The sequence below is a fragment of the Physcomitrium patens genome, chromosome 11, assembly GCF_059467195.1.
Source record: "Physcomitrium patens ecotype Gransden chromosome 11, ASM5946719v1, whole genome shotgun sequence".
NCBI lineage: Eukaryota > Viridiplantae > Streptophyta > Bryopsida > Funariales > Funariaceae > Physcomitrium > Physcomitrium patens.
Genome location: NC_143420.1, coordinates 10751939 through 10775119, shown reverse-complemented (window position 1 = coordinate 10775119; position 23181 = coordinate 10751939). Strand labels below are relative to the sequence as shown.

Genomic DNA, 23181 nt, shown 5'->3' with positions numbered 1-23181 from the left:
ATATTCTAGAACCTTTTAAGAATATACTAGAATCTTCTAAGAATATTCTAGAACCTTCTAAGAGAATCTTTAGGGAATATTCTAAGAATCTTCTAAAACCTTCTAAAAGAATCTTTAGAGAATCTTTAGAGAATATTCTAGAAGAATGTTCGAAGAATCTTCCAATGTATGTCCATGACAGTATGTCGACATTCTTCTTTTGAAACACGTCTTTAAAATCCTTATATTACTCTGGTATACTTGCTGTCGAGATCTTCTCCGCAGTAGTTGGAGTTGCATAAATGACAAACGGTGTACCTTCTTTGGACGATCTTATAAACGCTCTTGCTCTAATGAATAAGGATTTCTCTATTCGGGATTTTCTACTAGGCTTGCTCTTAGGTGGTTTTGTGGGAAAGGTCATCTTCCACAACCTCCAATTTATGGATGGATTATGCTTTTTCAACCAGAAAAGACCAAGAATAATAGGATTTGATGGAGTTCTAATAATATTGAAAATAATATGACTACTATGGCCCTTAAACGTCACTTCTATAGGTTCTGATTCATGGGTGACACTACCAGATAATAAAGGTCGCCCATCTATGACCTCAACGTGAACAGGTTTGGATTTTTGTACTAAAGGGATCTTATGACGCTTCGCAAATTCTTCGTCTAAGAAACAAGCAGATGCTCCTGAATCTAATAATGCTAAGGTTCTCAGTTTTTGAGGGCCAATAAACAAAGGAATTGTAAAGTAAAGGGCAAGTTGAGCGGAAAGAAAGGAACCTGGTTGTTGTTGCGATATTTTATTGTCCAGCCGCATGGTTCCTAATGTGGTTGGGCATCCTCATTTTCCTGAACAAATGTGCCCCTAGTCCTGACAATACGTCGATTTTGCTTCTTGGGACAGTTTCCAACTTTGTAGCCTTCTTAACCACAATATAAGCATAGACTTTCCTCCATATGCCGCTTTTTTTCTTCTAGAGTAAGAGATTTGACACGTACCGCATCAATTTGCATGTCTTCTACCTCTGAATGTGAATTCACGTTGCTTGTCGACATAGTTGGGGCATGGCAAACCGTATGTTATCTTGAGCGTTGGTCTTGGTGGCATTGGAATAGGCGGTTATCGCACTTCACAGCTTGGCTAATAGCTTCATTGAGCGTTTGCGGATCAGGAATAGTTAACAGCAAATCCTTCACATTGTCTCTTAAATCCCAATAGAATTGACTCATCAATACTTCTTCGTCCCAATTGATGTCGCATACTTATTGCCTGAAATTGGATGCATAGACTGATGTAGAGCGCATCCCTTGTCATAGTGACCAGATCTTTGTTGTAGCCCATCGAACCTTATCGTGTTCACCAAATGCTTCCGCAAATGCCTCCAAAAAGGTTTTAAAGTTATTTAATATGGATGATCGTTTCTCAAACAAAGGAGCAAACCATGATAGAGCTTGCCTTGTAAGTAAGGTTCCAACAAGCCCAACACGTGACTCCTCCATTGGATAGCGTTCGGGCTGTAAAACTGTTATCAACCTGATTTGGTTGACGAATCTTTGAAACTTGGAAGACGTACCATCGAACTTGTCTGGAAGGCTAACTCGGGGCTCCTTATGTTGTAGAACCAACGGTGCTTGTCGAACCTGAGGCAAAGTTGCTTCTCCAAGTGCGAAGTTTGAGGCTGGTGCAACCTAGATTGTGCCATCACTAATGCTCCATCATTATGCAGCCTTGCCACGACTCTTTCAATTTCTGCAGTTCTTTGCGATAACATAGCGAGGACATTCATGAAAGCATCCAACTTGGACTTCGAACTTTTCGTTATACTAATGTCTTGGCCTCCGGCCATTCTAAGAGAAGGACAGAAATGACTCTACAAGAAGACAATATTGGTGTAGAGGAGGGTACTCCGCAACCTCTAAAATGCCTTAAGAACTTCAAGAAAAGGGGTAATCCACTCTCTCCAAGAAGAATAAGACTCCAATATTGTAACGAAAGAAGTATCAGTTTAGAGGAGGGTAATCCGCAACCTCTAAAATGCTAGTACACTTCTAAGCAGAGGAGTAATCCACATTCTAACGAGGAAGAAACTAGCTCTGATATCTAAGGTGAGTGAAGTCTTGACAAACTGTCATGAACACAGAATTACAAACTTGAGATCTAACAAGAAGTTCAAGAAGAACTGACAAGAACTAGATTAATCAGATGAATACAAGAACAACACCAGAGAAATGAGCTAGAGCTCCAAGAAATGTGTTGTCGAGACTGAAGAACTCTTTAGCCTCGATTCCAATATATATTCCTATTTAGGAAGCTTCTCAAGCAACCTCTACCAACTAGGAAGCTTCTAGAAGGTTCCAGAGACTTGCTTCTAGAAGATTCTAGAAACTTGTTTCTAAAAGGTTCTAAGGACTATGTCCCTAACAACTCTTCACTTTAAACTAAAAGTAATTGCATTGATTTTCTATCTATTCTATCTTGTCTCATTAAAGCCTACAAAGTAGATAGAAGCCTCTTTTTTATATAAAAAGATAATGTAAAACATTAAAATTTTAACCATGTTCAATCTATTAACTATGAATTATTTTAAAAAAAACTCTAATAATTTTTTAATAAATCCCTTTCTACACATTTTGGTCTTCATCAACCTTTTCAATCAATAGTTGTGTAATAACACATCTCATAAATAATTGCAATTTTGAAATTTATAGTCCCAAACAACTTCTACTATCTTCTAGTATAACAAACTCCAAAACTAGTCCAAAGTAATAATAATTCCATTACTCTCATGCACCCTTCTGAATTACCCAAAAAGAATAACATTCAAAGTAATCTTTTGGATCTTAAACCCCAACTTTAAGATGCCTCCACTCAATTACTCACTCACTCACTCACCACTACAAATTTGGTCACTTTCACGTAGACGCTCACCGTAGAAGGATCACGTAGTAACAACTTCTGGTAACAGTAACAACTCTGATCAGTCACACTGTATGGTGTATCAGATCATAGTGGGCTAGCTATTCCGTCCTATGAGCCAAATTATGCCGTGCCAACTCGAGAAGTAGGCTGACATCCAGGATGAGCATTGGCGTTACATTCAAGTTGCAGCATGGTTTGAATGCGGCCACTGGCATTGCAGTACCAGGTTTTGTCACAAGATCGCGGAGTTGTGGACTCGCTGATAGCGTTGCAAACCATACCATCCAAGTCCTGTGTGAGTAGCATACAGGGTGAGCAAGCATTCTCAGACTTCATCATCTTCATCCTCTGTTTTTATTTTTTTATTTATTATTATTATTATTATTATTTGTATTCTTTATTGTCAAAAACGAGTTTCTGGCCATTTTAAGAACTTGATGTAGATCAAACATTGCCAATTCAGTCTCTATTCTGCATGGAAATTGAGACTCAATCAAGGGTGCAGTATCCTCTATCGCTTACTAAAAGCCTATCCAACTTTTCTTGCTGACCTCTGTTGACCGGGCATGTCTCGAGATTCGTGAGAGAGGAAGCAATCGTTCAGCGTGTATGAGCTCTACAAACTCGACCACGTTTCTGGAACTCAGCAGGAAGACCGTCAATAAAACAGGTCCGCGAATGTGGGAGGACATTTACGCTCTAGGAGATCAAGTTCCATTTACAAACAAGTTCAGCCGTTTCGCGAATTAGAGTCATTACAAATATCGGTTGGTTCACTGTCCGTTCATTCAAAATCTTCCTTCGTACAATTTTTCAGTTCCAAATTATTACAAAAAAAATCACCACATACCTAACTTTCTTGACTGGGAATTTGAATTGGCAGCTCTGTAATGGCAAGAGTGAACTCAGGCTAGCACTGCTAAGCATCCGAGCAAGACTACTCACAAGTGAGGTGTAACAAACTCAGCTGTGAGGAGTCTGTACAGGACTAGGGTTTCCTTGACTGGCAGGGAGCAACGTGGCGCAGATCGACCATCCCTCTCTCACCTCTGCAAAGAATCCTGTTCAATTGATGAAATTGGCCGAAGCACCTCGGCGTGGTCCTTGCAGTGATCTGCAGGGGAAAACGATGAACCGCACAATTCAGGAGCACTTCTAACGAATGATCATGTGTATAAAGATCGCTGATACAATGCCGGCCTCATCTTCAATGCCGGATCATAGAGCAGCATACACGCAAAGATGATAGACAGCCAGGTTGAATCAGCTTTGGTTTTGCACTGAAGTCAAAAATCTGGATTCGCCAAGAGCATCATCAGGACATAAAAGCTTCACGACCTTGAAAGTAATCAATCCAAGCCTCCATGATTTTAGAAACTCACATTTATCATCACCAATTGTTGCTAGAAGACTGCAGCTTATGAAAACTTGCGCAGATTCAAAATGTTCGTCACTGGAATGATGGATAGCCAAGTAGCCAAATTCTGAAGGCAGGATTCAAAGGAATGAATATGGGGCCTTTATTCTTGGGAGAGAGGGTGAGAGGCCACAATTTCTAGCTCCTTCGATTGACTGGGATTGATTAGCAGCAATTCAACTTACTTTATTTTCAAGACATGACTTGAACAAAATTGAATAGTAAAACATAAAATAATATCTTAATATTATTTACATGACAACTCCAAATTTGTCCTACGCAGTTTCGAAGACATTTTGCGGATCTTTTCACAATAATACTCCAAATATAAACGAAACATAGATGAGAATTTCACCAAATGCATGCAATTTTGAGCAAATTTTCCCCGAATATCTTATTTTTGGGAGGACGGTAGTCCGATGTTTAAACCAGAATTATGGGCCACAAAGCATCTTGATTAGTGTAAGGTCCATTGTTCTGAACCTTCCATCTACAAGAAAATACCCAATTCCTATACAAGCAAGCAACCAATTTCTGTATGAGCTCCAGCCTAATGAAGTGAATGTAAAGGATTCCTAAGATGCTGCTCCAAAGTATCCAAATAGCAACTACTGTCCAACATTAGCTGGTATGATGCATGAGAACAATTTAGCAAAACTCACCGGTGCAGCAACGTAGTTCTTTGCATCCATCAGGTTGTTATATTGACTACAATAATAATAAAAAATGTGCTGCTTCCAGCTGCATTATCCATTTTAGCAATTTACTTGAAGGGAGGGTAATGACTTCCCCAACACCAGAGGTAACAAGTTCCCTGCAAAAGTTTCAATCATAGTAGTTCACATCACGCTAGATTTATCGCGGAAAAAAACCTTTTCAGGTGAGGATCAGAAAAACCTGTCAAGTTATGCGACATATCCAATGTAGCCTTCTGAGACAGGTGAACCTCTACGACCTTCGCATGTAAGAACTAGAGGGTCAATAATACGAACCACTAGAAACTAAAACGTCACTCGTAAAATAAAGGTACATCCTGCAACCATGATACAGCTTACGGCCCGAACGGCATTGTAAGTGCAGCTGTGAAGGAGTCAGGGAGCAAGAACCAGGACTTTTATTGTGCCTTGCGAATTGGCCGCAAGCATCGTAGGGCTCTCGCTTTTCCAGCACACGGCACTTATGAAGTGAGAAGTATCGTCACTTTCTTCATCTTGAGATCCAAATCTGTGCCAAGTTGCTGGTTTTGACATGGCCTGCAGGCGAAGAGACGAGATTAGCAGTAATCATGGGAATTTCAACAGAGACGAGCTAACAAGCATTAAGCTGGAACTATAAATGCCACACATTCGGACATTGGTCTGAACATTAATCCAATACCTCAGTAGTAATATCCTCTAGACCACATGTAAAATACCTTAAGTTCGTACTTCACAATGAAAGGTGTTCACGAAAAGTACAACTAGGCTCATCAAATTCCTAGACAAATCTTAAGACAAGCAAAAACCGTTCTAAGAACCTCATTTCAAAAAACCAACCAGAATAGTCACAATAATGAGCAAAGAGTTCTTTTTTAGTAATACAAAATTAGCACTTCAAAATATCAAAAACAAGACACATCAGGATCGTATAATCCATTGGTACACTAACAATGAAACAGAATGTTACCTTATGATATACAAACACCTCATTTGATTCACTGCCACAAGCTATGTACTCACTGTTAACAGTCAGCCCAACAAAATTCTTTTCGTTGGCGTGTCCTTTCAGTGTTCTTATCTGCGCCCACGTAACCTCATAACAGTCAATTGCGCATAACCAATGAGAAAGAGAATATCAACCAGCAAGTTTGACCACCACAGCTTCCAGCACCTTTTAGATTTGTTTGGAATATTTCATTATACGTTGCCTTAACATTCCAACTTTACTCAGCAAGTACATGAACATGTTCTATTCCAGGAACTAGTATAAAAAACATGTTCTATAGTAAAATTAGATCATTAATGAAATTTATTGAACTAGTAAAAGAGTAAATAAAATTAAATAAAAAGAATATACCGCATGGTTCTCTTTTACATCCCAAAGACGCAAAGTACTATCAGTTGATGCAGATGCCAACTCGTCAGACGATAAGAATTTGACATAGGAAACAGCTTTGCGATGGCCATTGAACACATAAAGAGGCATCTGAGAATTGCGCACATCAAAATAATGAATATGATGATCCGCGGAACCTACCTGCAATCAAATAAAACCCACAAGTTAGCTCAGTAACAAAGAATCAAATATTTATAATACAATTTGAAGAAAGCAAACAACGTGAGTTTCACTTGATCAAATAATACGACGGTATCACCCATTCGGAAGATTGCAGAACTTACAGCCACGTAGTTGCAAGAACCAGGGTTATACTTCACACAACAAATATTCGCTTTCATATCTATGTTGAGAACACTTGATTCTTGCCTTGTACACCATAACTTCACCTACAAACATAAACATCAAAAACCTAAGCATCGATTAAGCAACAAAACCTTCCCGTTACTATCATTCATCATTTTCAACACATCACAATTCCAAAACACTCGCCTTGCCGTCATCACTGCCTGACACTAGCATTGTAGGATCAGTCCGTGAGAAATCTACGCTCCAAGCTCGTTTTTCATGCTCCTCATATTCCATGATGCTCTGCAACACTACTTGAGGTCAGCTGATTGTCAAGCTATCCCTAAAAAGGGATTAGGAGAACGATGAATCATAACTGTACATACCCATAAACAACATAAGAACTCCAATTACACATCGAGAAGACATGTCTCTTGAACCAGACATAAAGAAAGAGAATGACGACTTGCCTGATGTTTATTAATATCCCAGACAGTAATAATGCCTTCATAATCACTGCTGGCAATATGTGACTTGATGTACTTATTCCAACTTAGGCAACTTAACTTCGACCTCGTTGACATCTCAACTACTGGGCAATGCACGTCAGCCAATTCATTGACAACCTGAATGCAAGAAAAAAACCAAGCGATCAAGTAGAGACACACTTCATAAAACTTGCTAGGATCTAAAGAAAAAAACTGTTTCTTCAAATAGCAACTGCAGCTCACTGTAAATCAGCCAAAATGGCACACGAATCAATATATTGCATGATAACAAATCTATTTTAACGCACACCTTCATTCAAAAATGAAATTCTGATCTGTTTTTCGTCTGTTTACTTACTCAGCAACAGCTCCATGTGACATAAACATACAGATCTTCAATCATTTTCAGATAAGCAAAGCATACCGTTGCAAACTCAAAGACCTTTATCCGCCTTGAAACACCACCTGTAGCGAAAAACTCGTCATCCCTGTCAAACTCAATGCTGCAGATACAGTAATCCTACTGTGAGTTCACAAATAAGTGATACACAACGACTGGAAACTATGAGATTAGCAAATGTGCATCTTACAAATGCTGCCTAGGTAATTAAAAACTGAAAGTCACTGCAGCTTAACAACTAAGGCGCAGACTCCCTGCTCTCACCTTAACCACAAGCAGACATAATGCTGTTGAAAAATGCAATCTAAAGCAGCTGCAAATTCACATAGTTTACTTAATCTGCAGGACAGAAGCTCTTCTCCACCAGATGACCACATCGTATGATAATGTACCCTACCTCTAGATAGCGGCATTCTTACCTCGAAACAATATTAGAGGAATGGAATAAATCTCCATGACGCAGCTCTGCAATCACACGCAAACGACTGCACAAGAACATAAAGATCCTTACTAGATTCACAAAACAGAGAATATGTGACACAAATACCACGACGCTTAAACATGACCATGCCTTCACAACATCAAAACTTTATGCAATCAAACAGTACCCAAATTAGCAACCCAGTCTAAAGGAACTCCTTGAAACATACCACTCAGCACGTCACAAGCAAACGAAATGCCTCATGTGCACATGGAAATTACCCGCCATTCAAAAGGAAAAGAGTAGTATACCTGTAACGTGTAAATGCATTAAGCACAGACTGGAAATCATGTAGACCCGAACAGTATCGATCGGAACCTGCAGACGCAACATTTTCACCTTTATCTGCAACCGTGTGCGATAATTTTTGTTTTTGACGTTGAGCCTGTGCCACTTTCCTTCTGCGCTGCAGATAAGCTTCTTGCAAGTCCTCAAACTGACATGTACACACTCCAAAACACTATCAGACAATTATCCACAACATTTAAACGTTTGAAGTGACATAGTCATGCAAATCATAGTAAGCCTCGTAATGAAGGACCAAGAGCACCTTGCTATCCACCGCTGGCTCTAAGGTAGCTTTACGCTGATCTCACACCTACAGCCACTAAAAGTAATCTAGTTTTCTACAAAACTAATGGGTGGAAAATAATGTAGGGGTGAAATAGATAGTCAACTAGTATTCAGTAGTGGCAACTAGATGTATGATCACATTAAATGACGATAAACAAGCGCTGCCATAGGCACCTCTAGGAAACTAGTTTTTCCAAACATTGTTATTACCTGAGCCATCACACGGCGTTTCTTTGCCATTATCAGGACCGCTGGTGAAGAAAACAACCCCTGCGAATCAGTTTGACACTTGCTCAACGTCAAACCTTCTACCAGTATTGCTTTTTTGTGGGTCCCAATAGAAGCACCTCGTCCTCTGTGATCCCTCTGAAGACTGGTTGAAAGCGAACTAGCTGGAACTGATGCACCACCCTGACCACCTCGGTTCTGAGAAGTGGCTCCACCATTACCAATGTTTTCACATATGGCTAAGGTATCTGCCCCAGTGTATTGTCCCATCATTCGAATTTTAAGTAGGTACTCGTCCTTAGCTCGCAAGAGATCTTGCCGCTGCTTCTCCACGGTGCTGATGTCTTCCGTGAGAAACTGAAGATCCCCTTGTATCTACATGTGTAGAGAGCTCCAGTCAGTGTAATTATACGCAGTCCATGTTGATAACATACACTTGCCAAAGGTCTAACCAAAAGGTGAAAATCAAGACGTAACTAGTCTAAATATGACGCCAAAAGCACAGATACATGCAATTTAAACAAAGCTACCCCAGAAATCAAGTCCTTCGTACTGAATAGGTAATCTAGCTTCGAAGACTAAACACTTACAAGATAAAGGTCTTCTTGCTTCTGCTGCTGAGACCGACGCAGAAACTCTAATAAAATCTCCATATTAGTTTCAGCTTCTTCTTGTTCAGCCTTCCGTTTCTTCTCTGACAGCAAGTGCATGAGAGAATCCAGCTCTATAACAGGAAAATCCACATCCTTGCATCAAAACAGAAACAGATAAGCGCCCCTATTGCATCAAAACAGAACCACCAAAAACATTCCAGCATTGTATCCGTGCTCAACTATCTGAATTGATACAAAACACATTTAACCGATCTTTTGAGTCCCAACCCTGTAAACATCATTAATGTTTTACTATCAAGTGCAGCAGGTCTATTAGTACTGACTGACGCATCGATAATAGAAGGAAAACATCTCCAACACTTCTGGATGTTCCTGAGCAACCATCACTGCATTACTTTCAAAAATATAGTAATTATAAGCTAGAAAAAAGGGAAAGTAAAAAGAAAATACTCTTCAGTCATGAAGAGCACTGATGAAAGCAGCATAACACTCTAACACGAAATATTGAGATAGAGAGAAATTAGGATTCCGCTAGGTAGCAGATTATCCACATAAAATAGTAGTAGATCCACTCAGCAAAGTGTGTTTTTTCGTAATAATATTGAAAGATGCCACACCAACATCACGATAAATGCAATTGATACGGTTTCCATACACTGACCCTTAAAATCCCTGAAAAAGAAAAGGAAAGTGAAGAAACTAGAAAAGAATTACTTTGGAATCACGTTTCTTTGAACCCCGCATGCTTCAACAGCAGTTTTGAGGATAAAATTTTCATGGTTAGAAAGGATGCGATCGCCTTCTATAATTTAGGCGACTTAGGATATGCTGAATCACAAAGATGAATTACGACAGCAGCATGAGAAAAATCTATTTATCACGCAAGATATACACGGAGGAGCTATTCTGAATAATTGGTAGAGGACGTCAACAGACCTGCTGAAGGGCAAGCCGTAAATGCTCGGCTGGGGATGCATTACTACAAAGCTGAGAAGCGGAAGCCTTTACCAACAACTGCACCAAGTTGATTCACAAGAAAGTAACGAGTGAAAGTCATGAGACAAGCTACATTTGTTAAAAAACAATCGTCCCTATTCCATCCTGCTTGTGGAACAATGTGACATTTATGCAAGACAAATGCATGATAATCACAAGATTTTCATAGAACATTGATAAAATATTGTTCACTCCCAGAAACAGAGAATATTTTCTTCCGGATGCAAAGGAAGTGAAAGAGATGATTAAGCACTTGAAAAAACGCCTTCACCTTATTTAGTAAAAAGTTGGGAAAAAGCTGGTTGTTCGTAAGGTACAATCCGCAGCAAGGACAATTTTTCTTGTTATTCAAATGCGTCGTTATGCACGCGTAACAAAAGCTGTGCCCACAAGCGGTCAGGCATGCATCCTTCATGGTCTGTATGCAAATGGGGCAGAGAAAATCCTTGTCCAAGTCTGAATTTGTTGACACTGCAACCTTGCACTTGACATCATCCTCCGACCAGTAGCCCGTTCGTGGTTCTTGCTTAACCCTTTCCACGGAAGATACATGAGGCTCTACCGACCCTTGGGCAAAGGGCCCAGACCCTCCCTCCATCCTCACTGTGATGGCTGCACCACTATCAAAGCTTCACTCTATCGCAAGAAATTGTCATTGCCAAATCCATCCTCGCATGAGATCTCCTACTGAAAGCTCAGTCTAATCTAAGAGTCCACAAGATGCTATTCAAGCCAACTCCCCATCTTCGATTCCCGCTCCTCACGAAATCTCACGGCTGCAATTTCGATGTAACTCTAAATGCACCCTCCGAGGGCAAGGCATATTCAATGACACTTCAAGCCACGCCACCAGACCTCGTCAATTTCGAACCAATAGCTCTATAAAATAGAGCGTATTCCCTACAGCACAATTCACAAGGACTTCGAAAACCCTAAGAATGTGAAGAGGCAGGAAGTCTAAGAAGCTGCACCGTGCGTATTAATTCATGTGCGCGATAGACACATGAGATAATCCACAGCTTTCAGCTTAGAAACCCGCGGCATGAGCAATAATGCAGAACGAAACAATCTCTAATACTGCGTTGCTCCAAACCTCGCCACGGCACAACGCACCACAGCACAGTCCAAAACGCTTCAGCTAATGTCACGATCTCAAAAAGCCAGGAACACCTATCCAAGGTCTGCTACCCACCAAGACAACCTCCGCAACCAACCTCCAGGCTCCCACATCCCGCCACAGTCTACCAAATTCCAATCCCAATCATATCCGAGTCACGCCCTCCAACTCCAAACGCATCCCAGTCACTTCAATTAAATGCAACACCTCTCCTCCAAGACCCCCAGCCCCTCAAGTCCACGGTTCCCCTTGCACCTGTGACTTCCAACCACCACTCCAAATCTAAATCCCGTCCCCACCACAACACAGAGAACAACACTAGTCTCCACTGATCCGGCGAAAATTAGGCCCCGACATAGCAAATGAGAGCTCGGTGCAGCCGCAAGAATTAGAGCACCTGTAGTGACTACCCAAGAGGAGCAATGGAGGCAAGTAGCAGCAGCCCGTACGATGGGCAAGAGGAGGAGCGTCGAGCGGCAGCAGCAGCAGCAAGCGCTCGCAAGACGAAGACAGGGAAGGACGACGATGCCATAGCCAATCGGAAGCAAACCGCGCGTGGTGCCCCCGTCATCAAAGCCACGAAACCACCAGAAATCATCTCATCTTCCCAATTACTTTCACAAAACGACAAACCCGCTTGCGATGTTTTTAGAAAACACTCCACATTTTCGTTACAATACTAGAATTACAGTTTGGATTTTCATTCCCGTCATAGGAACAGAGTGATTCGTACACAGGACCCGATTCGCCTACGCCACAATCCCCCCACCCCTCCTCTCCTCTCTCTCGACACACTGAGTAGAAGCACAGTGGACGAGGAGAGGGCGAGGGAAGTCGAAGGAAGCATGGCGGGCAGCAGGCAGCACACTTTAGGTTTGGTGGGACAGCCTTGGGGATCGGCTCGGGAACGAACGAGAGGACAACGACATGGTGCTACCTCCCTCACTCCTCGGGAACGGTGGCGTTCCAATGGCTTATATACAATGTTGGGAACGTGCTGAGTTGGCGCCTATGTGGAGTGTGGGCAGTGAGCGAGCGGGCACTTACCCACGTGGGCGAATTCTAACTCCATTGAATTCCCGGGTAAACTACAGAATCAAAAACGAGGCGGAGGTTGGGGTGGAATCAAATATCATTCGCTGTCCTACCCCCCACCCTGCCCTCCGGTAAAACCCCAAGCCCCTCGTTCTTACCCCATTCTCCATTTTACTCATCGGTAACTTTCTGGACGTGGATTTCCTTTTCCTCCCTGGTAACTTTCTTGACGAGACTTCCCTTTTCTTCCCTGGTAACTTTGAAGTCTCGCAAGAAGAGGGGGGGGGGGTCTTGAGGTCTCATCATTCATTCATCCCGTCGACACACATGGGATGAGAAATGTGTTAATGATACTCAAATCCTCCTTCAAATTCTCATTTTTTAAGCTTAAACTGCAATGTTGTTATCAAATTTTTATTTTTATTTTTATGCCTCAAAAATGTCATTGAAAAACCCATGTGCATTTGGAGAAAACAAATATAATACAATGTGTAATGATTCTTGATACCCTCTAATGTGCTTAATGTTACTTTGTTGTTTTTGAATTTATATTTTTTTACTTTTTATTAACATTTGAGTGAAAGAGAAGATGATGGTTTGATGGAGAAAAGAATAATGATATACAAGTGAAAGTTTACAAGAAAGATATTATAGATGTTTTTAAAATGATATTGCAAATAAAATTAATATGTATACATGTATGTATTTTTGATGTAGAAATTTAATAAATATATATATATATATATATTTGCAAAGATTAAAAATTTTAATTTTAATTCTTTAAAAGTAAAATACAAATCAATTACATATTACCAAAGTCTGTATCTATATATATATATATATATATATATATATATATATTAGTTTGTAAATTTTATAAAACATATTAATGTATCAAAGACATAGATCAAGTAATTTCTACGATGAATCATATTACATATATTTTGAAGAATCATACTCTAAATATATGAAAGGAATTATAATTTAATTTAAAGTATTATGGTCATTACTTGATCTATAAAATGATTTTGATACAAAACATTCAACTTCAAAAATTACTTTGAGACATGTAAAAAGAGAAGAAAATTAGAAGGAACGATATGTCATTTTAAAGCTAAGTGTAATAAATATTTTTTTCATTGTTAAAAATACATATTTAAACATCAAAATTTTGGATTTTCAAGTTGTAATCTATTTAAGTTGTTATAAACTATGATAATTCAAATCCACCTTAATACTCACAAAATGTGATTATTATTATTTATATAATAAAAATAAATAAAACCAAAAGATCAAATATTATAGTGAATGAGATTTGTGAGAAAATAAAGAAGAAGTGTATTACTAAGATAAAAGTTTTATGAAGCAAATACAAAAGAATTCTCTACCTTACTATCAACGATTCAAGAGAACAAATGCTTAAAATGAACCTCTACTTCTATTCCTTATATAGCACAAGTCCATGATCTAACCACATAGATTTTTTTAGTTTAAACATACAAACAACTAGCCTAGTCAATAATGTCTAATTAATATATAGACATTCATCTTGTTAAAACATATGATGGCTTGGTAGGCTACGATGGCTAAATGGTATTACCACCAACAAATAACGGCTACAACTTGTTAATCAGTAAAGTGGTGTTAATCATCCATTCTACTTTATATCTAATATGAATTACATATTCTATTAATACTTCTATTTAATGACATATTAGACTAATTTAATTTAATGATGTCCATCATCTCTTTTTAATTATAATGTTTCTCATAAGATAGACCTTTGATCAAAATATCTGCAACCATATCTTGAGTCTTACAAAAAACTAATTTGATGTTGCTACTTTCAATCTTTTTACAAACAAAGTGATATTAAATTTCAACATGCTTAATACAAGTGTAGAATGTAGGATTCCTTAAAAAAATACAACTTTGATTATCATTAAAAATAATCAAAGAACCAACTTGTGAAAATCCAATGTCTTTAAAAGAAACTTTGAAGCCAAATTGCTTCCTTTATAGCATAAGTAGCTATCATGTACTGTGCTTTGGTGGTAGATAATGCAACCATTGGTTGCTTCTTACTATTTCAACTAATTACATCATCAACCAATAAGAATATATAATTAGTGGTTAAACTTTATATATTAATATCTCTTGCATAATCTGCATCATGGTAACCAACTACTTACAAACTCAAAGAGCTTTTATCATATTGTAGCTGTCAAAGATACGAATCTCAAAGAAAAAAAATCCTTAATACACTCTTGTATCATTAATAGAATCTAAAAAGACACTCAAAGTTGATATAATATTGAACTAAAATGACTATTGCTAAAAATAAGAAGACTAGAAAATCTTAAAACAAGACTAAAGAATAGAAAGGTATTGACAAGAGTGACAAAGGCTTCACTCTTGCCTCCATATATATTCTTAACTAGGAGCTACATGGTGATGTCTTATAAGACATGCAAAACATGTTGACTTTGCAAGATATGTATCTTAACTTACTAGGCAAGTTTTTTATATGTATGCCACATAATTAACTTGTTTCACAAGCTACTAATATATGGTTAACTTATTGGTCAAGTTTCTAATCTACCAATCAACTACAAACACATATAAAATCAAAGAAACATCTATGAAGCTTTTAAAAAGCTTCTCTAAAAGGTCTTATAAAATTAACCTACTTTTATCTATTTTTACCTATTTCTACTTAATCATATAGGTATTTATTAGAGTATCTTTGTATATATTATCTCATCTTTTAGAGATGGATTCTATAAGAAGCGGTCTTCATATGCTGAGAAAATCTAAGATGTGGCGAATTGTATTTGTTACATACTTTGATCTTTGTTCTCTTTGAAAATGGTTAATAGGTCTTCTCAGCCATTGATAGTATCTTATACTAAGAAAAGAAGACTACTATGTTATTTGATCATTGTTAAAGCCTTCATAATATCCTTCAAATAAAACATTTGAAACACTGTTAGGAATTGTTCCTACTTCTAATAAAATCACCAAACATTGAAAATCTATTCTAAGGTTGAAATACTAAACATGTTGTATTTTTCCATCTATTCAAGAAAAGACATGTCGTTCTTGAAGATCTTCATCTCCATTTTATTGTCTTAAAGATTGTGACAATCTATCAAGGACATAAATTCCAAAGAAAGAAAATCCTTAATATACTCTTGTATCATTGAAGAGAACTAGATAGTCACTCAAAAGGTGATGTAATATCAAACTAAAATGGCTATTGCCAAAAACAAAAAGACTAGAATGTCTTGAAACATGAGTGAAGATTAGAAAGGCATTGATAAGAATGAAGAAGGCTTCACTCTTGCCTCTATATACACTCTTAACTAGGAGTTATGTGACAATGTCCTATTAGACCTACAAACCATGTTGACTTTACATATCTTAACTTGCAAGGCAAGTTTTCTATATGTGCACTACATAGTTAACTTATTTTGTAAGCTACCAATACATGATAAATTTATTGATCAAGTTTCTAATCTATCAATTAACTACATATACATATAAAGCCAAGCAGCATCTATGATACTATTAGAAAGCTTCTCTAAAAGATCTTATGAAATTAACCTACTTTTATTTACTTTTATCTATTCCTACCTAATCATATAAGTATTTATAAGAATATCTATATATGATCATAACACTACCTCCCTTCTAGGAACAAGTTCCATAAGGAGCAGTCTTCATTTGTTGTGGAAATCTAAGGTGTAGAAAATTATATTTGCCACATATTCTGATCTTTGTTCTCTTTGAAAAAGGTTGATAGGTCCTCTCAGCCATTGATAATATCTTATACTAGAAAAAAAATAAATATCACCCTGTTATTTGGTCATTGTTGAGGCCTTCATAATTTGGTCATTATTGAGGCCTTCATAATTTCCTTCAAATAAAACATTTGGAATACCATTAGGAGTTTTTACTATCTCTAATAAAATCTCCAAACATTGAAAGTCTCTTCCAAGGTTGTGATATCAAATACATTATATCTTGCCATGTATTCAAAGAAAGACATGTTGTTCTTAAGGATTTTCATCTTGATTTTGTTGTCTTAAAGGTTGTGACAATTGCAATGTCGTATCTGATAAATCCACAAATAAAAGCTCTTGAGTTAAATCTGATAGTTGTTGGTTCTCCATCTGCTTAGCATCACAAATATATAGAAGCTAAAAAAAAAGATAGAAGTTAGAATAATATCTTCCTTTGATCTTATTTCTTTTATAACAAAGATTTACTTTTCTTTATTTTAGTTTTAATGGATATTGTCAATGAAAGGCTATAACTTTCTTTGCTTTATTTGTAAGATTCTTTGATGGCTTTCATGTGCATTCACTAATATCATATCCATGCTAATAAATAAGATATTCTAGTCTATTTTGACATTGCCTTGAGTCTAAGACTTCTTCCACCTTGAACTCTTGATTATTATCTACTTCTATAGAAGGAGGTGGCATTTTTCTTTTTCTTGAAAAATTTATTATCTTATATAGCTTAAGAAGAGATGTGTGAAATATAGAATAGATCTTTATAGCCTCCAGTGTATCATAGACATATATTTATTCTAATAATTATCTAGATAATTAGAATAGGTAGAAGTAAGTCAAAGTAGATAAATATAATAATAACTTATGAAAAGCTTCCTAGAAGCTTTATAGATGGTGTTTTGCCTTTATACATGTCTATAGGTGATTGGTAGGTTGAAAACTTGGCCAACAAAGAAGCCATGTATTGACATATTGATCACTTGTAGTACAAGTTGGACATATGGTGCACACCTAGAAAACTTGCATTGCAAATTAGACATGTGTCTTGCAAGTTGAATATATATTAGAGGTCCTATAGGATATTGCTACATATTCTTTAATTAAATAGTATATATAGAGGTAAGAATGAGGCCTTCTTCACTTTTATCAATTCTTTTCTTACTTTTTAGTTTAGTTTCAAGAGTCTTGTGTTTTCTAATCTTTGGCAATAGCTATTCCATTCTTTCCTTGAATATACATACTTTCTTCTATTTTTTCACTTTCCTTTTGACACAGATTCCATGACTTTATGCATCTTCTTCTAATGTGTGTCCTTGACAGACTGATAAGAGTGTACATACAATATCAGAGCTTTGTCTTTTCTTGATTAAGAGTGGATTATCCTTTTTTCTTGATAAGACATAAGCATATTAGAAGTTGCAAATTACCTTCTTCTAAACTGATATTTTTTTCAATTTTTTTTCTTGATTCTTGAATATTATATTTTGTAAATAAACACCTTTGTTTTTATTGTGCTAGCATAGCAGAGCTTGCTGAAATGAAGAGTGCAATGGCTCAAATGCAAGAGCAAATGAGAGAATTAATCCTTGTAATGCATCAACTCACTCTACCACCACAAGGAGCAAGAAGACTATCAAGCAATGAAGATATAGAGATGATTACAGTTGCTTCAATATCTACACCAAGCCATACTACTGCTCCTACAACGAAACATTGTTCAAGTTTCAAGAAACCAAAAATTGGATTACTTGAGCAATTTGTTGGCACAAGATCTAAGTTTCGAGGATTCATCAATCAGGTACAATTGGTGATTGAACTACAACCTCAAATTTATTCAACTCAAGGATCATAATTCAAGTTTATTAGAATAATACTTTCAAATTCTACTTTATTATGATTTTTACCATTTCTTGAATGATGTGATCCAATATTAGATAATTTAGAAGCATTTTTAGTGGATTTTCGATCTATGTAAGAAAAACATGATGCAATCTGTGTTGCAACCAACAAGATTTGTATCTTATGACAAGGTAATCGATCAGTGATATTATATACTTCATAAGTTTGACAATTAACAACAGATATCAAGTAGAATGATACAGCACTCATCAACCAATTTTTCTATGGATTATAATATGAAATAAAGAAATTGATGCTCAATTTACATGATCCTTAGACATTGAGTCAAGCAATTGACTTTGCTATAAAATGAAATAATTGATTTTTTAAATTTTGATGTGAGAATTGCACAAGAAAACCTCAATGTTATTACAATTCAATGATGACACCGACGACTTTTCAATCTAAGTATTTGAAAGTAGAAGACATGTAAATTGATGTAGTGCATTTAAAATCTTTTATTGAACAAAAAAAGACTCATCGTCATCAAGAAAGACTGTGTTTATATTATAGAGAAGCTAAGTACACTGTTCAATATTGTCCAAAGAAATGATGCAACTACAATATGAGGAGTGTTGTTGTCAAAGATGAAAACATGTCAGAAAATGAATTTGCCTAGCTACAATAGACACAGTGTGGCTGGAATCTTGTATAATTCCTAATGAAGGTCCTATTCTCTCCTCAGAATCATCTCTTTGTTTTATAATAGATGTGTATTTAGGATCTAATAACCACAAAGCCTCTACCTTAATAAATTCAGGAATATCTATTTGTTTTTTAGACAAAGAATTTATTAAAAGTCATAATATATAATTAATATAAAAAAACTAAACTTGTACATATAGAAGTCATAAGCGATCATCTATTATCTTTTGAAGATGTTCTTCATGAAACACTTCTTATAGATGTAATAATAAATAGTCATAATAGTTGCGTAATTTTTAATATAATTAAATCTCCTTCTAATCTAATCATTTTAGATTTATTGTGGCTAAAAAATTATAATACTATGATAGATTTGATTTCTCGTAAACTTAACTTTTTTTTGAATATCATTAAGATTTTTTCTAATCTAGTAGGAAGCCATGAGTTTAGTATAGCCAAACCTATACTTGTAGGTGCAAAAGTTTTTTTTGCATGCTGCAAAAAAAAAATTATCTTTTGTTATTTACGCCACACCCATTTAAATAATGGAAAGATTTTAAGTGAAATTCGAAGTCAATATGAAGATTTTTAAGATGTTTTTGAGGAGAAGAATGTAGATATTCTCTTGAAGCATGGTTTATATGATTGCTTAATTGATCTTAAAGAAGGAATTCAACCACTATTTGGTCCAATCTATAGTTTATCACAAAATAAGTTGGCTGAATTTAAGAAGTACATTGATGAGAACTTGGCCAAGAATTTCATATGCCATTCAAAATCTCCTACAAGAGCTCTTATCTTATTTGTGAAGAAAAATGATGGATCATTGAAAATATGCATTGATTATCAAGGACTCAACAAGATTACTATAAAAAATAGATATCCTCTGCCTTTGATATCTAAACTATTTGATTAATTAAATCAAATTAGGATCTATACAAAAATAGATCTATGAGGAGCATATAATTTGGTCCGCAATAAAAAAAAAGCTGAATGGACAACTGCATTTCAAACAAGATATGGATACTTTGAATATAATGTCATGCCTTTTGGACTCACGAATGCACCAACTGCTTTTCAACATCTTATGAATGATATTTTTTATGAATTTTTAGATGATTTTGTTATCTGTTACTTAGATGATATTTTAATCTACTCTAAGGATGTAGAAGAACATGAAGTTTATATTTGTTGTATGTTACAAAAACTTAGAGATGCGGGATTGTATGCCAAGATAGAAAAGTGTATATTCCACACTACTCAAGTTAACTTCTTAGGATACATCATTTCAAACAATGGTCTAATGATGGATTCTAAAAAAGTTCACATGATGATAGACTAGAAGACTCCAAAAATAATAAAAAATATACAAAGTTTTTTAGAATTTGCCAATTATTATTGAATCTTCATCAAGAACTTTTCTCAAGTTTTAGCACTATTTACATGCTTAACTTGTAAAGACAAGCTCGAGTAGAGTAAAGAAGCAGAAGCATCATTTGAAGTTTTAAAGAAAGCTTTTACTTCTATATCAATCTTGCATCATATTAACTTCTCCAAAGCATTTTTTATGGAGACATATGCATCTAACTTTGCCTTGAGTGCAATTTTATCACAAATAAGAGCAGATAACAAACTTTATCCAATAGCTTTTCATTCAAGAATTTTTTTAGTAATTATGATTAATTATGAGATCTACAAGAAAGAACTTCTTACAATTATAGATTCTTTTCAAGAATGGTGTTATTATTTAGAAGGCGCTTTAAGTTTAGTCACCATATATATAGATCACAAGAACCTCGAGTATTTCATATCAGTACTTGTTTTGAATCATTACTAAGCTCGTTGGAGTATATCTTTGTCAAGATTTGAGTTTAATATCATTTCTCAGTCAAGAAAAAAAATAAGGTTTATTTGATGTCTTTTCTAAATATTCTTATCTTATACCAAAAGAAGGAGAAGCAACTTTTGATCAACAAAAGAGAATTTTACTGAAGCCAAAATAATTTCATTTCTAGGCAATGAAATCAACATTGATTGTTGATTTGACTTTTTTCAAGCAAATCTAAGCAAGTATGTCCTCATACCTTCTTGTTCATGATATTAAAAATAATTCTTTTAAGTCTCAAGATACTTCCAAATTTGAGTTTAAGGAGAACTTACTCTATTTTAAAGGATGCTTATATGTTCCAGAAGAAGAAGCATGATTACATTGTCGTGTTGTGGTTCGGCTATTATATGAAAATAATGTAATTATGTACTTAATATATAATTTATTAAGTAACATGGTAAGAGCTATGTTAGTAGATTTTAGTTGGTTGTAGATTATAATTTGGTTATTATCCTGAGAAGAGGTTTTTTAAAAAGACTACTATAGAATTTATATAATTTTAATTTAATTTTTGATAGTGGCTTTTAAGATTGGTTTAGTTCATAGTAACTTCTAAATATTTAGAGTTACCTTTGTCAGACATTGGTGACCTTTGAAAACTTCTTTTGGTTCTTTTATTTGGTGTTTAGAGCATAAATTATATAAATCTTATAAAAAAAATATTGAAGAAGGGTTTTAGTAGCAAAGGGAGTAATTAGAGCACCAATATAGATGAATGGAGATGAATAATGAAAATCTCTATTCCTATTAGTCAAAAATCATGACCAATGGGCTTTGAGGAGGCTGCCCAAGGCCATATTAGAGATTAGGATTAGTTTCTCGAAGCCATTCGAGTTTTGAAGGCTATAGTCAGAAGGTTTAGGTTTTTGGCTATGGTTTTGGTATAAGTTTTGTGTCATTTGGGGTTTTTATGAAGAAGTTATAGGCGCTCAAAGTTAAGGTATTAGTTTTGGACCTACTGTCACTCTTTTGGGCATAACGCATGCGTACGGATAGCAATTGAGGATCGGCGACCTTGACTAGAGAGAGCACTTTTGCAACTATACTTTTTACATACTGCTTACTGGATTTCAAGTTGGCATAAAGGAGTTATTGGATTTTGAAGTCAGCACATGCAATCTAATGGTAGTAAGTAAACCGATTTACTCGTGGTTGTCTCTTGAGCTATATCTTGAACAATTTGACAAGGTTTTGGCTCAAAATTTCAGAGAATGTGTAATTTCATGTTAATAAACTTTGTGCATAAATTCTATGATATTTGGAGTTTGGATTTTTGAGATATAAGGAAAATAGATTTTCGGATGCTTGTAAATTAGGATTTAGAGTGCATACTAGGATTTCTTAGATGCCAGAAGTTCGACAGTGAATTTGTAGTTGATTTTTTTTGTGGTAAAATTTAAGGATGAATTCTACTTATCTTATAAATTTGAAACAAATTGAATAATTAGATCAATAGTTATGATTTTCTAAAGTTTGAGGCAAAAAAACCCTTCGCGGGAAAAATATGTTTTGAAGGAATTTTGTTATATTTGGAGTTTTATAAAAAAATAAAGGAGTTTTGGAGGCTAATAGAAGAATCATAAAAAGGTTTAAGCTACACTCTCTTCAGCTAGATACCTAGTGTATTCCTAGATAGCATATCACACCATACGACAACGTACTCTTGAAGCTTGTCACAATTTTCCTATAGTAAGACATTTTGGATATAATGAGACTTTGGAGCTTATATCTAAAAATCTTTGGTGGCCTCAAATGTAGAAGGTTATTAAAGAATTTTTGTAAACATGTGATATTTATTCAAGATCAAAAACTCCTCGTCATCAATCTTATGGACTTCTCCAATCACTACCTATATTAGAACAACCATGGTCTTATATTTCTATGGATTTTATGACAAATCTTCCAATTTCAAGTTCATATGATTCTATATTTTTAATTATCGATCATTTCACCAAGATGGCACATTTTGTACCATGTACAAAATCTATCATAAGTGATGGAATAGCTAAACTCTTCCTTGACAACATCTATTGCTATCATGGATTACTAAAGAATATTATATTAGATAATGGAATATAATTTTTATCAAGATTTTAGAGAATTCTTTTCAAGATATTGAAGGTGGATATAAAACTATCTTCATCTTTCTACCCTCAAACTCATGGACAAATAGAATGGATAAATAGAGTTTTAAAGTAATATTTGAGGTGTACCATCAATTATTAATAAGATAATTGGATAACTCTTTTGCCATTAGTAGAGTTTGCTTATAATAATTTGGTACATTCTCTCAAGGACAAAGACTCGATA

At 35.7% G+C, this 23181-nt stretch overlaps 2 protein-coding genes across 2 annotated transcripts; both read right to left on the bottom strand.

Annotated features, from left to right (window-relative positions):
- Positions 1 to 2633: 2633 nt before the first annotated feature.
- LOC141045934 (uncharacterized) lies at positions 2634 to 4896 on the bottom strand. Its single transcript, XM_073537312.2, has 4 exons — positions 4291 to 4896; positions 3759 to 4022; positions 3460 to 3544; positions 2634 to 3199 (listed from the first exon to the last, which is right to left on the bottom strand). Exons 2-4 carry the CDS (start codon positions 3833 to 3835, stop codon positions 3029 to 3031), a joined length of 333 nt encoding a protein of 110 aa, XP_073393413.1. The 5' UTR covers positions 3836 to 4022; positions 4291 to 4896; the 3' UTR covers positions 2634 to 3028.
- Positions 4897 to 5042: 146 nt separating this feature from the next.
- LOC112288738 (E3 ubiquitin-protein ligase COP1) lies at positions 5043 to 12412 on the bottom strand. The gene is made up of 13 exons (XM_073537311.2): positions 10759 to 12412; positions 10428 to 10505; positions 9468 to 9623; positions 8860 to 9252; positions 8328 to 8512; positions 8015 to 8080; positions 7620 to 7698; positions 7178 to 7333; positions 6906 to 7010; positions 6704 to 6802; positions 6381 to 6560; positions 5991 to 6101; positions 5043 to 5578 (listed from the first exon to the last, which is right to left on the bottom strand). Exons 1-13 carry the CDS (start codon positions 11083 to 11085, stop codon positions 5417 to 5419), a joined length of 2097 nt encoding a protein of 698 aa, XP_073393412.1. The 5' UTR covers positions 11086 to 12412; the 3' UTR covers positions 5043 to 5416.
- Between the last annotated feature and the right edge of the window lie 10769 nt (positions 12413 to 23181).

Bases quoted from the DNA above. Each gene is read 5' to 3' on its own strand.
- LOC141045934 (XM_073537312.2), bottom strand. From the start codon at position 3,835: ATGCTTAGCAGTGCTAGCCTGAGTTCACTCTTGCCATTACAGAGCTGC. The intron at 3,545-3,758 runs GTATGTGGTGAT...GCTGAGTTCCAG, and splicing joins TTCCCAGTCAAGAAAGTTAG to AAACGTGGTCGAGTTTGTAG. The intron at 3,200-3,459 runs GTCAGCAAGAAA...CTACTCACACAG, and splicing joins GACATGCCCGGTCAACAGAG to GACTTGGATGGTATGGTTTG.
- LOC112288738 (XM_073537311.2), bottom strand. From the start codon at position 11,085: ATGGAGGGAGGGTCTGGGCCCTTTGCCCAAGGGTCGGTAGAGCCTCAT. The intron at 8,513-8,859 runs GTAATAACAATG...TGTACATGTCAG, and splicing joins AACGCCGTGTGATGGCTCAG to TTTGAGGACTTGCAAGAAGC. The intron at 7,699-8,014 runs GTAAGAATGCCG...CTGTATCTGCAG, and splicing joins TCCTCTAATATTGTTTCGAG to CATTGAGTTTGACAGGGATG.